The sequence below is a fragment of the Balaenoptera ricei genome, chromosome 20 (assembly GCF_028023285.1).
Source record: "Balaenoptera ricei isolate mBalRic1 chromosome 20, mBalRic1.hap2, whole genome shotgun sequence".
NCBI classification, from domain to species: Eukaryota; Metazoa; Chordata; class Mammalia; order Artiodactyla; family Balaenopteridae; genus Balaenoptera; species Balaenoptera ricei.
In genome coordinates, this window is record NC_082658.1 from 8,964,039 (window position 1) to 8,981,871 (window position 17,833).

Genomic DNA, 17,833 nt, shown 5'->3' on the forward strand with positions numbered 1-17,833 from the left:
GGTTTTGTGTGATTCCTGGAAAAGGAGGCAGCTTTTCCTCCTCTGGGTGTCTGATACAGCAGTTCTGGAGCTCGGCCACGCTTCCATTGGTCCATCCGTTGGACGTTTCTACTTCTTTTTTTTTTTTTTTTACGTTTTGGCCACACCTAGCGGCTTGCGGAATCTTAGTTCCCTGACCAGGGATTGAACCCAGGCCCACGGCAGTGAAAGCGCCGAGTCCTAACCACTGGGCCGCCACGGGAAGTCCTTGGACGTTTCTTGAGAGGGGCTGGGTGCAGAGTGGACGTGACAGCACCAGCGGGAAGGGCCCCAGACAACCTTGTAGCCCAGAGGTTTCATCCCTCTAACGGTCCCTGTGTTAACTCCCTGTGGCTGATGTAACAAATAACCACAAACAATGTGGCTTAAACAACAGAAATTTACTCCCATGGTTCTGGAGGCCAGAAGTCCAAAAACAAGGTGTCGGCAGCGCCAGCTTTCTCCAAAGCTTCTAGGAAAGAATCCTTCCTGGCCTCTTCCAGCTTCTGATGGCTCCAGGCGTCTTTGGCTTGCAGCTGCATCACTCCAGTCTCTGCCTCTGTTGTCGCATGATCTTCTTCTCTGTGTCTCTCAGATCTCCCTCCTCTTTCTCTTATAAGGACACTTACCGGACTTAGAGCCCGCCCTAAATCCAGGATAATCTCATCTTGAATCCTTACCTTGATGACATCTGCAGAGACTTTTTCTAAGTAAGGTCACATTCACAGGTTCTGGGGGTTAGGACTTGGACGTAGCTTTTGGGTTGCCGGGGGACACTGTTCAACTCCCTACAGAACCTTAGAGGAAAGTGAAACATCTCAGGCCTGGTGCCTCCCTGCTCTGGGCCCACAGTTACAAACCTGTGATCCGGTCTGGCCTTTATGTTGTGCTTAGAAGAAGCACCCGAGGCCCAGGAAGGGCTGGAGGGCTGGCTCGCGGTGTAACAGAGGAGAGGACTCCTGCTGTCTTCCCAGGGAGCCCCCCTCCCCCAAAGCCAGTCCCAGCAGACTGGGATAATCAGGATGACACGGGAGGGAGTGGCGTGAACTGCATGGGGCCGCCACTGCAGGCTTTGGGAGGAGGCAAGAGTGAGCCTGGCTTTAGAGGGGGGACTTGAAATCCTTGGGTGGGGGCAGTGCTTGTTTGTGGGGACGGCGTAAGCCATCAGGAACCCCCATCAGCCCTGGATGTTTGCTGAGCAGTGACCATCCTGATGGTGGGAACAGCCCTTGTCCTCTCAGAGAGAACTAGACTAATGGGGGTGTTGGTGCTGGCCAGTGAATGCCTGGGTAGATAATATAGCTGAGTGCTAAGCATGCAGATAGTATGGGCCCAGGGAGTGGCATGTGCCAGGAAGAAACACAGAGCAGCCGAAGAGAGGAGAGGGTGGCGGATGGGGCCGGGTGTGTGCGTTCTGGGTAGAGCTTGTGTTCCGGGGAGCAGTGATCTGTGTGCCGGCCAGTCTGGTTCAAAGTCATTGCCGAATCGGGCCTCCCGACTCGGGGAGGCCTTTGCTTTGGTGTAGGGTCTGAATTCATGAGTTGCAGTTGGAGGTGCATTCAAATGGGCTCCCCAAGGAGGGGGCTCTCCAAACAGGGGCACAGACCTTGTCGGGACTCCCAGGAAAAGTTCGTCTTATTCCCGTGGGGCAAACCTGGGAAAGAGCCCTCACCCACCTAGTTCCTGTTCTCCCAACTTGGCCTCAAGGAGCTAACGCCAAGTACTCCTGGACATGCACGTGCCTAGGTGGGTGGGGTGTGGACCCCTCCTCCAGGGAGCTCACAGACAGACAGGAGCCACCATCGGGGACAGTTTGGACAGTGCTCTCGGGGTGGGGGTAGACCAGATGTCTCGGGAGGCCCTGGGAACCATGAGAGGACAGAGTTCCGGGCACTCAGCCCTGGACTTTCTGGCCAGTTTAGCAGGCACTTGACCTCTCCCTGGGCACTTGAGGCTTCTTTGGATGGGCAGTTTGTGCCCTGCGTATCTTGCTGGACAGCCCCCGGTGAGAGGCAGAGCTGCCCCAGGTGGGGTCCTTGCACAGGCACACCCCTGCCGCACTTGGCCATGTGCCTTATCAACCCGAGGTCACGGCAGGGCCCGCTGGCCGAGTGCAGCCCTTGGATGTGATTTCCTTTGACCGCACAGTGTTTTTAAAGGGGTTGTTTTGCTTTGTTTGTGCCAGCATTTAAAAATCAGGAGATAACATATAAAAAAACATCCAGATTTTCAGATTCTCTTGAATCAGGAGCTCTGGCCACATTGCATACACATGCCTGCTTGGCCGCAATGAAGCTGAACAGCAGGTGTGTCCCTGAGTCAGTGTGTGATGACGCGCCCGCTCCCGAAATCTGCACAGCTGCCTCCCTCGGAGGACATTTCCCATCCCTGCAGGGCCTCTGGGACCGTCGAGCTTTGTGACCCAGGATTTTGTGCCCTCTGTCCACCGAGAAGGAGGTGTGCCCAGGGCTTAGACAGGGTCCCCCAGGGGTGTCACGTTTGGGGAACTGGTAGTTCTGGCAGCCAGGTATCAGGGTCTGGGGTCTCCCTTGCTTCCCCCTACATCCAGTGCTTCAGAGCATACACGCCCCTTGCCACCCACCCACTCAGCCACCCACTACACCTTGGTCTTCTGAAGGAGGTAATGTCCACGGGGAAGAGACGAGGGCTGTGTTGGAATTTGGAGGAAGGAAGACTGGAGGGAGGGGCTGCTCAGAATGGCCCTGAGGGCTGGTGTTGGGGGCTGGAGACCAGCTGCGGGCTGGGGGAGGAAATTGAGGGGGGGGTCCCTGTAATCCTGGGCTCCTGGGGCTGTGAGGTGAGGTGGGGAGGGGGGTGGGAGAGACACTGTGGGTCGCTGAGGGCCCGCTGTGGGCCCGGCTGGGGAGGAACTGGTGCATGTTCCTGCCCCGCGGGCCCCTTGCCACTCTGGTCTTTATAACCGGGAGCAGCTGGTTCTCGTTTGCAGCACGCTGCAGGGACTGTGGGGGTAGTGGCTTCTCAGGCACTGTCCCCACCGCCTGGGAGGGAGCAGATCCTGGCGGAGATGGCGGGTGGCCGGGGGGAAATGCTGGGCTGTGGGGTGGGAGTTGGGTGGTCAGCGTCCTGCGTGGGCCCAAGTCCGGCTGGGGCAAGTGGTGTAGGATGGAGGCAGAAGCAGCCGGTGTGAGGACTAAGAAAGGCAGCGGTGTGAACTTTGCCCAGGATCTCCATTATTCCACCAGAAAGGAGTAAGAACCCTGGACCTTGGAGTTAGACACATCTTCCGGCTCTGCTACTCACTCCACGCCACTGGGCACTTTGCTTAAGCACTTGGGCCTCGGTTTTCCCATCTGTATCAGGGGCTTATAGCATCGTTTACACCATGGGGTTAGGGTGGGGAGTAAATGTGCTTACGCACAGTAAGCCCAATGCCTTGCCCGTGTTAAAAGTTCCAGCGTTGGCTGTCCATGCTGTTATTGATTTGGTGGTGACATTCCCATCGAGATTCTTTTTTTTTTTTTTTAATGAATTTTTGTATTTATTTATTTATTTTTATTTATTTGGCTGCGCCGGGTCTTAGTTGCGGCACGTGGGATCTTTTTAGTTGCGGCATGCATGCAAAATCTGGTTCCCTGACCAGGGATCGAACCCGGGCCCCCTACATTGGGAGCGCAGAGTCTTAACCACTGGACCACCAGGGAAGTCCCCCCATCGAGATTCTGATTGGTTATAGTTGTGGCTGTTATTATTGGGGACATCTTCCCACCGCTGCTGCTGCTGGTGGTGTTTGCTGATGGTGTCTGTGTCGGGTGGAGGTGAGGAGGGAAGGAAATCAAAGGCCCCTCCCTTGAGCCAGAGCATCCTTATAGAAAATGTAGCTGGCGGGATCATGGCCACGGCAGGACAGAGAGGACAGAGGGCGTCCTCCAAGCTTCCGCCTTTTCTCTCTCTCCCAGAACACGTGGCTGCTGGTGCCTCAGTCCCCTCGTAGAGTGGGGCTGTCCTCTCTTCTTCCTGAGAGGTGACGGGCGCAAGAGGCTTCCCGGGGGCCCCTTGCTGTAGCATCCCCGCCAGCTGCCTTCTGACGTTCACTGTTAGCGGGATGTTCCCAGGGGTTCCCAAGCCGCCTACTTACCACATTCTCCTCGCTTTCTCTTTCAGCCTTGAAAAGATCTTTTGAGGTCGAGGAGGTCGAGACGCCCAACTCCACCCCAACCCGGAGGGTCCAGACTCCCCTGCTCCGGGCCTCTGTGGCCAGCTCCACGCAGAAGTTCCAGGACCTGGGTGTGAAGAACTCAGAGCCCGCGGCCCGCCATGTAGACTCCCTCAGCCAGCGATCCCCCAAGGCTGCCCTGCGGAGGGTCGAGCTCTCGGGGCCGAAGGCAGAGCCCGTGTCTCGGCGCACTGAGATCTCCATCGACATCTCGTCCAAGCAGGTAGAGAACGCCGGCACCGCCGGGCCGTCCCGGTTCGGGCTCAAGCGGGCTGAGGCACTGGGCCACAAGACGCCAGAGCCCACCCCTCGGAGGACGGAGATCACCATAGTCAAGCCCCAGGAGTCAGCCCACCGGAGGATGGAGACCCCCACCTCCAAGATCCCTGAGGTGCCCGCCATCCCCACCGCCGACGCAGCCCCCAAGAGGGTCGAGATCCAGGTGCCCAAGCCAGCCGAGGGGCCCGCCTCCCCCATCCCACCCCAGACCCTGGAGAATTCGGAACCCACGCCGATGTCTCAGCTGCAGAGCAGGCTGGAGCCCAAGCCCCAGCCGCCCGTGGCCGAGGCCCCACCCAAGAGCCAGGAGGGTGAGTAGCAGGTGCTGGTCATCTGTGCTGCAGTGATTTGGGGGGCGGGGAGCTGGCTTTGCCCTGGAGTCTTGGAGGAAGAAGCTGAATGTTGAGGAGTGGGGGTGCGTATACTTCCGAAGGCTGAGGAGAGGGCACTGGCAGCTCTTTCTGTCCACGGGGGATGGACCGAGATGCAGCAAGTTGGATTTGAGTTAGACTTGGCAAAGAATCTCTGGGTTGTGGAGGGCCCCTGTTAATTGGTCCACAGGGCCGTGGTGTAACCTCTGCTGTGAGCCCAGGACTTGAGGGCAGGAACCGGGGCAGGCTCGTGTCGGGGCTGGATGGGTTTGAGACCCTAGGACAGGCTGTCACATTCTTGGTGGCTGGTGGTCACTGGGCCGCGGGGAGGCAGGCTCCTGCTCGGGAAGGCGTTGTGACTGCCCTGCTGGTACCCCCGGGGCAGCGGGTGAGTAGGGGTTTTCTGCATAGGAGGGTCTTCCTCTTCTTCCTTCCCAGGTAGGGAGGGTCGTGGCCAGATGCAAAGGGAGCACGAGAATGCCTCACCTCTGCATGCTGAGGTTTTCAGGGCTGCCTGGAGGGGGTCCCAGGCCAGGGAGCCCCATGATTCCTGCTCACAGCTCCATTCGGGGGTGTTCTGCTTGGCTACCATCCTTGGAGGGTCCAAACCCGGACTTGTGCTCACGGGGAGCTCCCAGGGGAGGTGGTGCCGATCCCGTGGGACACCGTTACTGCCCCCCACAGGGAGGGTCTTGGCCCCATGGGCTGTGTTAAGGTGCCGGCTGGGTTGTAAGCCCAGTGAAAGCTGGGTCCAGTTCTGATCCCAGGACTCGGGGCTCAGTAAATGTTCAGTAAGTGTCCTTTGGGTTGAACAGGCAGAACATTCTGGCATTTTGATATACCTTTTAAAAATTATTTTTAATGGTGGTAAAATACACATAACAACACTGACTGGAGTAGCCATTTTTAAGTGTACAACACATGGGCGTTAAATACGTTATGCTGTTGTGCAACTGTCACCGTGACCCATCTCCACAACTTTTTCATCTTCCCCACCTGGAACTCTGTCCCCATAACGTACTAACTCCCCATCCCCCCCCCCCCCCATCCCCTGGCACCCACCATCCTACTTTTTGTCTCTACAAATTTAACTACTCTGGGTACCTCATGTAGGTGGAATCCTAAATATTTGTCCTTTTGTGTCTGGTTTGTTTCTCTTTGCACATCTTCAAGGTTCGTCCATGTTGTAGCAGGTGTCAGAATCTCCTTCCTTTTTAAGGCTCAATAATATTCCATTATGTGCAGACCACACTTTGCTTATCCATCCATTGTTGATGGGTACCTGGGGTCCTCCTACTGCTTGGTTCTTGTGAATAAAGCTGCTGTGAACATGGGTGTGCAAGTATCTCGAGTCCTTGCTTTGAGTTCTTTCAGGTTTTCCTTTTTGAATGAGAATTCTCCTGTGGTCAGTGGACCTGGGGGCTTGTGATGGGGTGGGGTAGGGGCGTTGGTGGAGCAGCTGCATTCTGCCCAAATGCACATTTGACCGAGCAGGTTGGGTGGGCCAAGGGGCTGACTGAATTTCCTCTGACGTTGGGCCACACTGTGGGCAGCAGGAACCAAGAGGTCCCTTCCAGCCCTGGTGCGTGAATCTGCATCTCCCCAGACGTGACCCTGCAGAGCCACGCCACCCCCCAGGTGCGCTGGTGCCGATGTCAGGATGCATGGCTGGTGTTTGGGGAGCGGCCAGGAGGCTGTTTCCTGCGATCTTCTGCTGGTCCAGGGCCTTTGCTGCCGGATACAGCCCCGTCACAGGGGGGAGGTGTTGGCGCTCAGCTGAGTCAAGCAGGATGTGGCTGGGGAGACGGTCGTCACCGTCCAGATCTTGATGACAGTTGGCACTGCGTGCCCGAGGAGGTGGTCCTGCTCTGGGGGACAGGCAGGGGGTGTCTGCTCAGGGTGGCACCGGCTTGGCTCGTCAGGGCGGGCACGTCTAAGAACGTCTTCCTCCAGCGGCAGCCGCTGGTCAGGCCGGTCCGTGGGGACCGGTCAGGCCAGCTCTGCCTCGGGAGCGGGACGTGAACAGCGGCCGTGGAACCAAGTGGGCGGGGCTGTGGGAGAGCCCCCGGGAGCCCGGGCCTCATCAGCTGAGTTTTGGAGAGGGTGGGATTGAACCAGGGAAAGACGGGCAGAGAAGAGCATTCCCAGCTGAGGCCGCAGTCCAGAGGTGTTGGGGAGCCTGGTGCTGGGCCTGTGCGGTTTTTCCAGGGAAAAGCATTTCAGTGTCTGAGCTGGGCGCCAGCACCCTGGACCCGCAGCCCCTCTCTGTGCAGATGGAAGTCCAGCTCTTCGTGGAGAGGTCCACGGGCTGGGGTGGGGTGGGGGCTGCCTTCCCGCCCCTGGAGCACGAACTGGGGGTCGGCGTATGTGCCAGTCATGGGTGTGCACACGTGTGAACTCACAAGTGTGCTGAGCCCGCCCCTCCATGTCCTATTGGCTGGATGGGGAGGGGGCTGTCTGAGACCAGGACTCACAGGTTGAGAACCTTGAGGTGCATTTGAACCAGGCGGGGGCGTTGGACAGATACTGCAAAGGGGAAGGATGCTCGGGTTTGGAGGAGGTGGGGGCTTGGATGACTCTGGGAGGATTCTCCTCATTTAAAACAGAAGTCACTGTGGGGTGAGCCTGGAAGTAACGTGGGGTGAGAAGTGGGCTGGGCGGGGAGGAAGCAAGGCCCTCTGTGGGCTGGGAAATTTGGCCTTCACCTGCTCACTTGGATGTCCAGTCCTGAGGTCCCGGGCAAGTCCAGGTGGAGGGTAGGGTCTTCCCGAGGGAGGGGTGTTCCCTGCATCTATTGCAGTGGCTTCTGCAGAGCCCCGGGTCTTAGCTCCCCGCCAGCCCCTGTTCTGAGGCTCCATCTGCTTCTCCCTCCCTCCCCCTCCTCTGGTCTCGGCCTATCCAGCCCCTCCAGGCACAGATCCGGTTGTCCCTCGGCCTCATTTCCTGTCCATCTTTCCTGCAGACCTGGCACTCCCATCCCCTTCCGCGCTTCCATGGCGGGGCTGGGTTGGGAGCTCCCAGGAGCCCCCCAGCCTGCAGGGCCTGCTCTGACTGCCCTCCATGGGCTCACTATCCCTTACCCATGAGGGCCAGCTGGCGCTGCAGGGGCAAAGGATCAGGGAGGTAGGGAGCTCTGTGCCCTCTGATCAGACTCAGCCCTTTGCCTCTACCTCCAGGAAGCCTTCCAGACTGTGACTGTGGGCGCAGGACAGGGTCTCCTGGGACCTCAGCTAAGTTGTTCCTAGATTGACCTCCCTAAAGCACAGCACTGATGAAATACGTGCCCACTCTGAGCCTTCACTGCTCACTCGCCCGGGCCCCCGCCCCCCACAATGGATTCACCCTCTTGTCCAGCTCATACCTCCCTGCTCCCCAGCTCCTCCTGCTCTGGTCCTTTCATGGTCTCCCACTGGCCACCTTTCCTCACAACGGTTCTGCACTGATCTCCTGATCCCCAGCCCTGCTCCTCTTCACATCACTGCTTTTCAAACTCCTACGCATCCTTCAAAGTCCTGCTCAAACGGCACCTCTCCCACTAACTGGAAATAGCCTCACTTCGTCTGATTCCCGTGCCTTTTTGCATCTTTCTCATGTATAGTATCATGTGTTTGTCTTGGAATGTAAATTATTTGTGTATGAACCCTCTTTCCTCTGCTAGATGTCTTTTTTTAATGCAAAAACAGTTTTTCACAGTACTGTTTCTTTAAAATTTGGAAACTATAGACATTAGAAAGAAACTATAATTCACCTGTAAGCCAGCGATACCCACTCTTAACGTTTGCTGTGTCTTCTTCAGAATTCCCTCCATGCCCTTAACTGGATTCTAGGTTACTTGAGGCTGGGGCTGTTGTCTTTTTTTTTTTTTTTGAAAGACTCTCATGAGATACCGAGTGACTTGGACATAACAGGTGCTCAATAAAACAATGTTGGAGGAGTGACATGGGGATGGCTTTGTGGTGGCTCTTGTAGGCAGATGCAGGGGCTGCAGGGACCCCATGGGACTCTCCAAGGATCAAGCAGATACTTTTTTGGTCAACCAGGAACCCACAGGTCTGATCCGCTCCCTCTGGCGTGCCGGGTTCTTGGTTTCCGAGGCTGCTGGCCCCTGTCCCTGGGCCTGGCACCCTCCATCCCGGCTCCTCTCTCAGGCTCCGGGTGGGAACGGCCTTGCCTCCCCTCCCAGGTCCCCCGGCCCCCACCTGGGTGGCTCTGGGTGGGGCTGGGCTGCAGGGCCCGGAGCCGTGTCTGTGTGGCAGGCTCCCCGCTCTCCCTCCCCCGGGAGCCACCCCCCAGGTTCCACCGGCCAAGTTTCCCCAAGGCTGCCTTATAAGGCGGGCGCTGGCCGCTCACTCGTGGGTCTGGTTCTTTGCCGTCTCTGGATGCTCATTGGAGGCCATGGGGGAGGCAGCGTGGTGAGTGGGGTGTCCCCGGACTGGCGCCCAGCTGAGTTCTTGGGTTCTGAGCCATCACTTCGCGTCCCCCCCCAACCTGCCCCCCACTCCCCAGCCTCAGTTTCTTGATCTGTCAAACGAGGGAGGTGTCGGGCTTGCTGGCCCGAGGCAACAGTAGTGGTAGGGGGTCTGAGCTCTCCAGGTACAGCTGCACCTACCCGGCCCCCAATAACCAAGACAGGTATCCAGTCCACGGTGGTGCCAGGAGTCCCTGGTGATGTGGGCGTGACATTGGGGGTGGGGCAGACGCAGCGAGTGTCTTCCTCCGGTTTCCTACGACTAAAAACATCTAGAAATATCCTTGGTCGTGGGTAGAGCCTTGAGGAAGGTGGACGTCAGGCCCCCTACGCCTCTGGTGGTGAGCGTGGCTTTTTGGCAAACAAGGTGAGCCTGCTGGCCTTCCGGGTGTACCTGGGTGCCTGCTGCACCAGGCCTGTGTTAGGGGCTGGGGCAGAACGGGGAAGATCTCACTTCCACGGGGAATCGTGGGAGGCCACAAGCACAGGGACATGGGGACGGAGGGGGCTGGGCAGAGAAGGCTTTGGGGAACGTGAGATCTGAGCTGAGTCTGAAGGGTGGGAAGGCGTCAGCCAGTGAAGTGGGGGGACCGTGACGTGCCCCAGAAGTGTGTGTGGGGATCAGAGAACGTGAAGGTGGGGAGAAGGGGACTGCCATCTGCTTAGGGAGGAAGGGCCAGCTCTGCAAAGGCTCCCTAGACACCCCCCGTGTTCGCAGGACGCCTCACTAACCAGGGTCCACTCTGGGCCTGTCCCTGGACTGTGGACTCCCCACTGCCGGGGTCTGCACCTTGTCTACCCTTCATCCCAGCACCTGGCATAGGGCAGGAGCTTCATAAATGTTGAGGGTCTCGTTTGTGTCTGGCAAAGCAGAGCAGTGAAGTTGAATCTCTCTGTGCCTTGGGCCCTTAGCCTGGAGAGTTTTCTTCTGTGTGGGGCTGTGTGTTTCTATTCTGGTGGGAAAAAGGCTGTACCTTTTTCAGGTAACAAATAACATATTCCTGCAGGAATGTTCCCGCCTGGCTGTCTTGCCCGACAGACCCCTCTGCTCTGGGCTCCTCCCCGTTCCTGTCGTGGCCCCAGAGGGCATCCAGGGACCCTCTCACCTTTGGGGATTGGGTCCCTCTCTCTTTCTGCCTTTTAAGAACAGACGCTCTCCTCTGAGTTGACCCTGAGGCCTGTGCACACCTCGGTCTGAAGCAGGAAGTCCCCATGCATGGGGGGACAGGAGGATGTGGCGGAGGGGTGGCCAGGCCCAGGTGTGTCTCCTTCAAGGTGGGGCAGAGTAGGGGGCAGGGAGGGCCCGGGAGAAAGCACCCACCTCCCCCGCTGGCCCTCCAGCTGTCTGCCAAGCCCAGCCCAGTGGTGAGGAGGGAGGAATGCGGGCCCATCCAGGGAATGCAGCCGAGCAGCTGCGGAATGCCTTACATAGAGCTGGGCACAGCTGCGGGAGCGGGCCGGGCAGGGAGGCTGGCGCTGCCTCCCTGCAGCTTGGGGGCTGCAGCCCTGACCAGGGATGGAGCCCGGGCCCCAGACACGTGGTGCTGGGTGAGGCCTCCTGGGTGCCTGACCTGGGAAGCCGAGCAGCTGCCAGGAGAGGGGCTGTGTCTGCAGCCGCAGCCTCTCTGCCCAGGACAGCTGCTGGGAGCCAGGGTCGGCACAATGGGGCTGCTGTCCGGGGGACACGCCTGCGCGGACAGCCACGCTCTGTGGACAGAGGGCACATTCAACACCGGAGGAGTGGCTCGGACCCCCGCCTGGCGCCCCGAAGTGTGGGCGGCCCTGCCCAGACCCTGGGTTCCAGCAGGCAGCCTGAAGGATGACGCCACGTGGTTCCCACTGGCCTGACGTAGCTAAATGTGGACCTGGGGCCGCATGTCTGAGAGCTGTGGGTGGTGAGGAGGGGACCCTTCTCGGGTCCAGGCATGACTTCCTTTCCATGTTTTATCCACTTTGGCTTTCCCTGACCTGGGCCTTTCTGTGGGTGTTACAGACGCCCCCCTGGAATCCCAGGGGCTCCCGGAGTTACCGGTTGTAGTTAATGAGCAAAGGCAGCTCGTGTCCAGAACTGAGCGTCCAGTTCTCTGAGCAGGGAGGCCTCCCGTCCCCTTTCCCATGCTGTCACTGGGCACACCGCTGTGGAACCCCAGGGCTCTAGGGAACTTGGTTTGGAAATCCCTGGTCTGTCCAATGCAGATCAGAGAGACCAGCGCTGGTCCCAGCAAGGAATTGGGAAGTGGAAGTGGCCTTGAAGGTCACCTCTTCCATCTCCCTCCTAAAATATAACACACAGAGGGTACAACTTAGAAGCACAGAATGTTCCAGCAGGAAGCCACTCGGGAGGCCTTGCCCACTTGTTCGTGGGGGAAATGGCCCTCAGACTGCCCTGGCCTGATGACCTATGCTCTCTGAGTCCTTTTTCTCATCATCGCAATGGGCCTCATTCCTCCTGCACAGCGTTGTTAGAACGAAAGTGCTAACGTGTGAGGACCGCCAGTGCAGGCCCAGCACCCGGGAGGTTTTGTTAAACAAGCTCATAAATGAAAACCAAATGCAGCCTCATTTAACGAACGGGCGCAGCTTGGCCATTGCACGGCGCCTCTCCCTCCCCGAGCTTGTAGCCCATGCTCTGGTCTGTATCCCTGGCTCCCTCGGCCCCGTCTGCCCCGTTGCCTTTTTCTCTTCTAATTCTCAAAAGCAGTGCGTGACCATTGGTAGAAGAGAAAAAGTCAAGGTCACATGAAATGTGAAAAGGAAATCTGTCTCTCCTGATCTCCCACCCTTTCCCCGGGATAGCCCATGTGGATGGTGGGGCGCGCTGTGTGTCCTTCTGGATTTTGCTTGTGTGTGTTTTCCCCATTTAATGACACCGTGGATGTAGATTGGGCACATTCCTCCTAACAGCTGCGTCCTCGGCCCTGACATGGTCCTGCCATTCTTTTTTTTTTTTTAAAGCAAACATCTTTTTTAGGGATATACTTTTTTTTTTTTTTTTTTTAATTTTTATTTATTTATTTATGGCTGTGTTGGGTCTTCGTTTCTGTGCGAGGGCTTTCTCTAGTTGGGCGAGCGGGGCCACTCTTCATCGCGGTGCGCGGGCCTCTCACCGTCGCGGCCTCTCTTGTTGCGGAGCACAGGCTCCAGACGCGCAGGCTCAGTAGTTGTGGCTCACGGGCCTAGTTGCTCCGCGGCATGTGGGATCTTCCCGGACCAGGGCTCGAACCTGTGTCCCCTGCATTGGCAGGCAGATTCTCAACCACTGCGCCACCGGGGAAGCCCGGTCCTGCCATTCTTGCCTGGCTTCCTCTGTGATAAATGAGGCTTCCAGGAACATCCTCACGCTTATATATGTGCACATGTTGGATAAACCTTTAGGAGTGGAATTTCTGCACCAAAGGATGTGTGCATTTAAGATTTTGGTCCATGTTGCCAAATTGGCTTCTAAAGCAAATACATCAGTTTCTGGTCGTGACAGAGAGAGGTGCTGTGTGCCTTGCCCTGGGCGGAGAGGTAGAAAGCTATCTGATGGGTGTTTTATTTTGTGCATCTCTTACTAAGTTGGGGTGGGTGGGTGGGGATCTTTTCCTCTGTTTACAGGCCAAAGGCCCTAGGTTCCCTGCTCATTCCTTTCCTAGGTTCCTTTTTTTCCCAGTTGGGTCGTTAATCATTTTCTTGTTGATTTTTTTGTTTGTTTAAGAGTCCTTGGTGCACCTTTGTTGTAGCTGTTACAAGTGCTTTTTCCCAGTTGTTAACTTTTCATTTTGTGTCTAGTGTGTTCTTCTAAACAGAGATGTTTAACCCTTAGGTTGTCAAGTTTATTCTTTTTCTTTTCTCTTGTGGAAGTTTATGTCCTGCTTAGAGGCCTGCTGCATTCCAAAATCATAGAAAAAAAATTCACTCAGGTTTTCTTCTGGTACTTTTATGGTTTCATTTTTATGTACTGAAATCATTAATCCATTGGAATTTATTTGGGTTTAAACAGCGAGGTAGAGACGCACAATTCTTGCATGGATATACACGCGTGAGCTTGGTCTACAGCGTGTCGGGCATGTGTGCGCCTGCTATTTTTATCAATTTTGGTGTCAGTGTCGTGCTGGCTTAGCAAAAATAATTTGGATGCGTTTCTTTACCCCCCTCTGTGTTCTGGAACATTTTAAGCGGCTACACGATCATCTCTGTGTTAAAACGTTTGAAGAATTCACTAGTGAAACCATCTGAGCCGGATACTTTTGTGGACGCCTCATCCTTTAAAAAGTTTTTTCCATAGGTTTGTTTGAGTTTGGGGTTTGTTTCCTCCTATTTTATACGTTTCTTTCCTAGAAAATCATCCTGTAAGCTATTTAAAATCCCTCAGATCATTCAGAGGTAGTGGTGTGTAGAGGGGGTGGTGAGGGGCCAGCCCCCCATGATTGCCACCATCAGTCTGTGCACCTGGGCTGCTGCCCTGGGCCTGGCACTGTCCTCAGAGGAGAATACGCGTCAGTGGCCAGGACACAGCCCATGTTCTGGGGACGCTCCCTCCAAAACATGCGTGCAGTGCAGTGTGACAAGTATTCTGAGAGGGACGAGTCCAGAGGGCCTTGGCACCCCAAGGAGGGAGCCCCCCAAACCCTGCCAGCAGAGACCTCTTGGAGGTGGGGGGCGGGGGGTAGGGCCCTTGGTCTTGAAGGGGGCAGAGTGGTCCAGGCAGGTGAAGGGCCATTGGCTTTCTGGAATCCTGAGTTTGATGTTGCCCGGAGGGTGGCTTTCAAACTTATTTTGGGCTGCAGCCTCCAGTAAGAAGTACGTTTTACACCACAAACCAGGACACACGTATGTGTAGATGTGTGTGTGCGGTGTGTATACAAATGAAACAATATTTCCATGGAGTACTTCTTACCTTTATTGTGTGCCTGCTACACCTTCATACTTGCTGTGTGTACTTCTTTGGATGGGGGAGCTTTTCTTATTTTCTAAAAACAGCTCTATTGAGATACAATTCACATAATACCATTCAGTTCTTCCATTTAAAGTGTACAATCCAATGGTTTTCAGTTATTTATAGGGTTGTGAAACTGTCGCCACATCCAATTTTAGACCGTTTTCATCACCTCAAAAAGAATCTCTGTCCCCATTAGCTGTCACCTCCTGTCCCCCACCCCCGTTTCTCCCAGCCCTAAACAATGACCGTAGATTTGCCTGTTGTGAACCTTTCTTAGAAATGGGATCATACAGTGTGTGGTCTTTTGTGACTGGCTTCCTTCCCTTTGCATCGTGTTGCAAGGTTCCTGCGTGTTGTAGCCTGGGTCAGGGCTGCATCCCTTCTTCTAGCTGAGTAATATTCCATTTATGCACTGAGCACATCATGTTTATCCGTTCATCAGCTGAGGGACATTTGGGTTGTTTCTACCTTTTGCCTAGTACGAATGTATTCTTTTTAAATGTAAAAAAATAATGCTGGTTATGACCCACTAACTAGCCTTCAGGACCCATTAAAGCGTCAGGACCCACAGTTTGGGACACGCTGGCCTAGGAGGTGGGCTGAAGGCGGGCCGGGCCAGAGGTGGGCTGGATGCTGTGTTATGGGGCCGATCCACCAGAGGTGTTTCACTAGGGCCTGATCAGATTTCCTAGAGATTATTGTGCCGGGAGTGTTTGTTTATTCAGGAAGGGTTGAGCGTTGACATGTACCAGGCACTGTTCGCAGCGCTGAGGAATTCATCGGTGCTGAACATACAGAGAAAAATCCTGTCCTCCTGGGGCTTATGTGCTGATGGGAAGAGGCAGAGGGTAAACAAAGCAAACAGTAAAACATAAAGCCCATTAGCCGTGGTGAGGGCCAAAGAGGAAAGTGAAGCAGGCGAGGCGGCTCAGGAATTATCGCTGGCACCAGGAGGTTGTGACCCTAACCAAGGTGGTCCTGGGTTCAAGGTCGAGCTTGGGTGTGGACCCCTGGAGGTTGGTGGGTGAAAACAAGAAGAACACGCCCGAGATTAGGGCAAGTGGGGCACTCCTCTGGGGCACAAAATTTAGCGGGGGGCGGGGAGCGCCAGAATACTCAGGAATCAAGAGAAATAGTATTTTTATGCAACGCTTTTAAAAATCAAAATTGTGCCCCACAAAATCCTTCATGAACAAATATCCACATTTTCAAGAACGATGGGCCAGGCACGTGCACAACCCTGCTGCGCTCTCCTCGCCCGAATCCCGCCCTGTTGGATTGTGCTCATTAAGGATTTTTTGCAAAAGTTTGATTTTCAAAAACTATTGCATTGAAATATTATGTATCTTGATTCCTGAGTTTTCTGGCGGTCCCTTTAAAATTGGCACCCCCTGGTCTGGGCCCCAAGAGGGTTGAGGTTTGAGGGGCTGAGGACTTTGAACTTGCAGAGTGCAGCACCTGCCAGGGATGGCAGTGGGGAGGGTGGGGCAGGGTGGGGAGTGCCTGGGGGCAGGAAGTTGCTGGCGTTTCTCCTCTAGAAAGCTCGGTGGGGTGGGGATGGGGGGAGCAGTACAACCACCCTTCCAGCCTGTGATTTTGCTGTTGGACGTCTGGCATCTGTGTCGAGGCATCGCCCCCCTAAATGGAGTGTGACGGGGAGAGGAGGGTCCCTTGCGCACCCAGAGATCCAGTGGGAGCAAGAGGAGTGATAAAGGGGGCCCAGAGCTCGGGCCTGGGCTGGGCCTTCTGCTGACGGTGGGAAGGCAGCCCTGCCCACTCGGACCTGCTGACCCGGCTTCTACTGCCCGGCTGGCCTCCAAAGCCCCGAGGATGCAGCAGGGCCTCCTTTCCTGTCTATCCCAGTGAGGTCTCCAGATGCTCTGCCCAAAGCGCCCTTCTTCTGGGGGCTCCCTGAGCTGGCCGAACAGCATATTCGGTTCCAGGCGGCCTCAGCTCGGCCGGGCCCTGGCGGGAGCACAGCCCTGACCATCGTCTGAGACCCGTGCGTCCTGTTTCCCGTGCAGGGCCGTGGGACCGGCTGCGGGGGGCGTGTCTGGTCTGAGATGAGGCCCTTGTGGCCCGGGAGGAGCTGGAACTTTAACCGTGGCGGCCACAGCTTGGAGGTGGGGAGGGCTGGCTGGCATGTCGCAGGGAGCGGCCCGCCCCTCCCTTCTTCTGAGCCCCCCAGTCGCCCGGTCCCTGGGCCGCGAAGGCCAGCCTGGAAGCCCGTTCTCCTAAGTCACTGTCTCCAGGCCCACTTCCTCTCATCTGTCGTCACCCAGACTTCACGCCTTGCCTTACCTCTGACGGGGCAGAAACAGGAGATCTTGGGGGACCCCCGAGGGGTGCGAGGAGGCTGCTGTGGGAACAGAGGGGCTCTGTCCCTCCACGGGGCGGGTCACCCTTGCAGACGCCGCCTCCTGCTCTGGCAGAACTTGCTGTGTCCACTCCCTCCTCGGCACGGGGATGGGGAGCCCAGCTGGGGGGTAGGTAACACCCATGGTCACCATTGTCACTGGTGACCCCAGGGCATGCCTGAGTCATGATGTGACCCCTGCCCGTTCCCCTGGCAGTCGGGTCCACTTCCTTGCACAGTCCAGTGGCCCAGCCCAGGAGGGGGGGCTCTATTTTCACCCCTGGGATGATGCCCTCTCTCCTTCTTGCGGGTCTGAGGCAGGCCTTCCTGAGGTCTGTGGCTCCCTGCCTGTTTACCTGCTGACTAATGCCTATCTGGTGCCTGACGGGAAGAGCTGGCTTGGTGAGGCGTCCAGGGCTCAGGTTACAGAGGGTTGGGGCACCTCCTGAAACAAGGCCCTGCAGTGTCGGCCTCCACTGCCCGCCTGGGTTTCAGGCACCTCTGTCCCCAGCCCCCACCAGGTGAGTTCGGCCTGGGAGCCCCAGGACGTGGCGGGGGGGCTGTGGTTTTCCGGTGGGGGGGCGGGGCTGGGGAGGCTGGGATGGAAGAGGCCAAGCGGGGAGGCGCAGCCCCGCTTCTTCCTGTGGCAGCCGGGGGGCCTGGCCACTCCTGTGTCTCTCAGGTGGGTGACAGGCGGCTGGGCAGAGGCTGTAGGGCAGCTGTATAGACCAGCTGATGCAGGAACGGGGGCGGACCTTGAATCCCAATACCAGCTTTTCGGGAGGGGGGTGGTTTATTTAGTGACTCTGTCAATGGGCTTTCTGTTCAGGCGAGAGAGCCTAGGTCAGTGAGTTGGAAGCTGAATTTCTTGATATTTAATTTAGCAGCAAGTTTGCCTCCCCACACCCCCCCGCCCCAAGCCCTTGCTTATTATACGTGCTTGTTCGGGGCAGGTAGTTGCGCTGTGCTCTCCGTGGGTGGCGTGGGTCCCCCGGCCTTGGTACCTGCCCCCGTGATGCCTGGGCAGCCCCACCTGGGCCTTCAAGCCAGTGAGACTTCTGGCTCCAGTGGTGGGTGGCTCTGTTTGGACCCAGAAGGTCCGGGACCGTTCCGCCTCAGTATCCAGACGAGGCTTGGGGGGGCTAGGGGAGTGTTCTGAGCCGCCTTCCTGTTGCGTGGTTGGTGCGGCCTTGGCGGGGGCCCTCGCTGTTGGCTGTTCCTTCCT

The 17,833-nt window shown here is 56.8% G+C and overlaps 1 protein-coding gene across 7 annotated transcripts in view; it reads left to right on the plus strand.

Moving 5' to 3' along the window:
* The window catches only part of SEPTIN9 (septin 9), a 195,344-nt gene that overhangs the window by 110,917 nt on the left and 66,594 nt on the right, over positions 1 to 17,833 (plus strand). For 6 of the 7 annotated variants that reach the window (XM_059908647.1, XM_059908648.1, XM_059908652.1 and 3 more), the window contains one exon: positions 4,162 to 4,803. In XM_059908647.1, the coding sequence (XP_059764630.1) occupies positions 4,162 to 4,803 (642 nt within the window). Of the gene's footprint in view, positions 1 to 4,161; positions 4,804 to 17,027; positions 17,130 to 17,833 lie in introns of those variants that run through there. The other variant, XM_059908653.1, reaches the window with a different exon arrangement.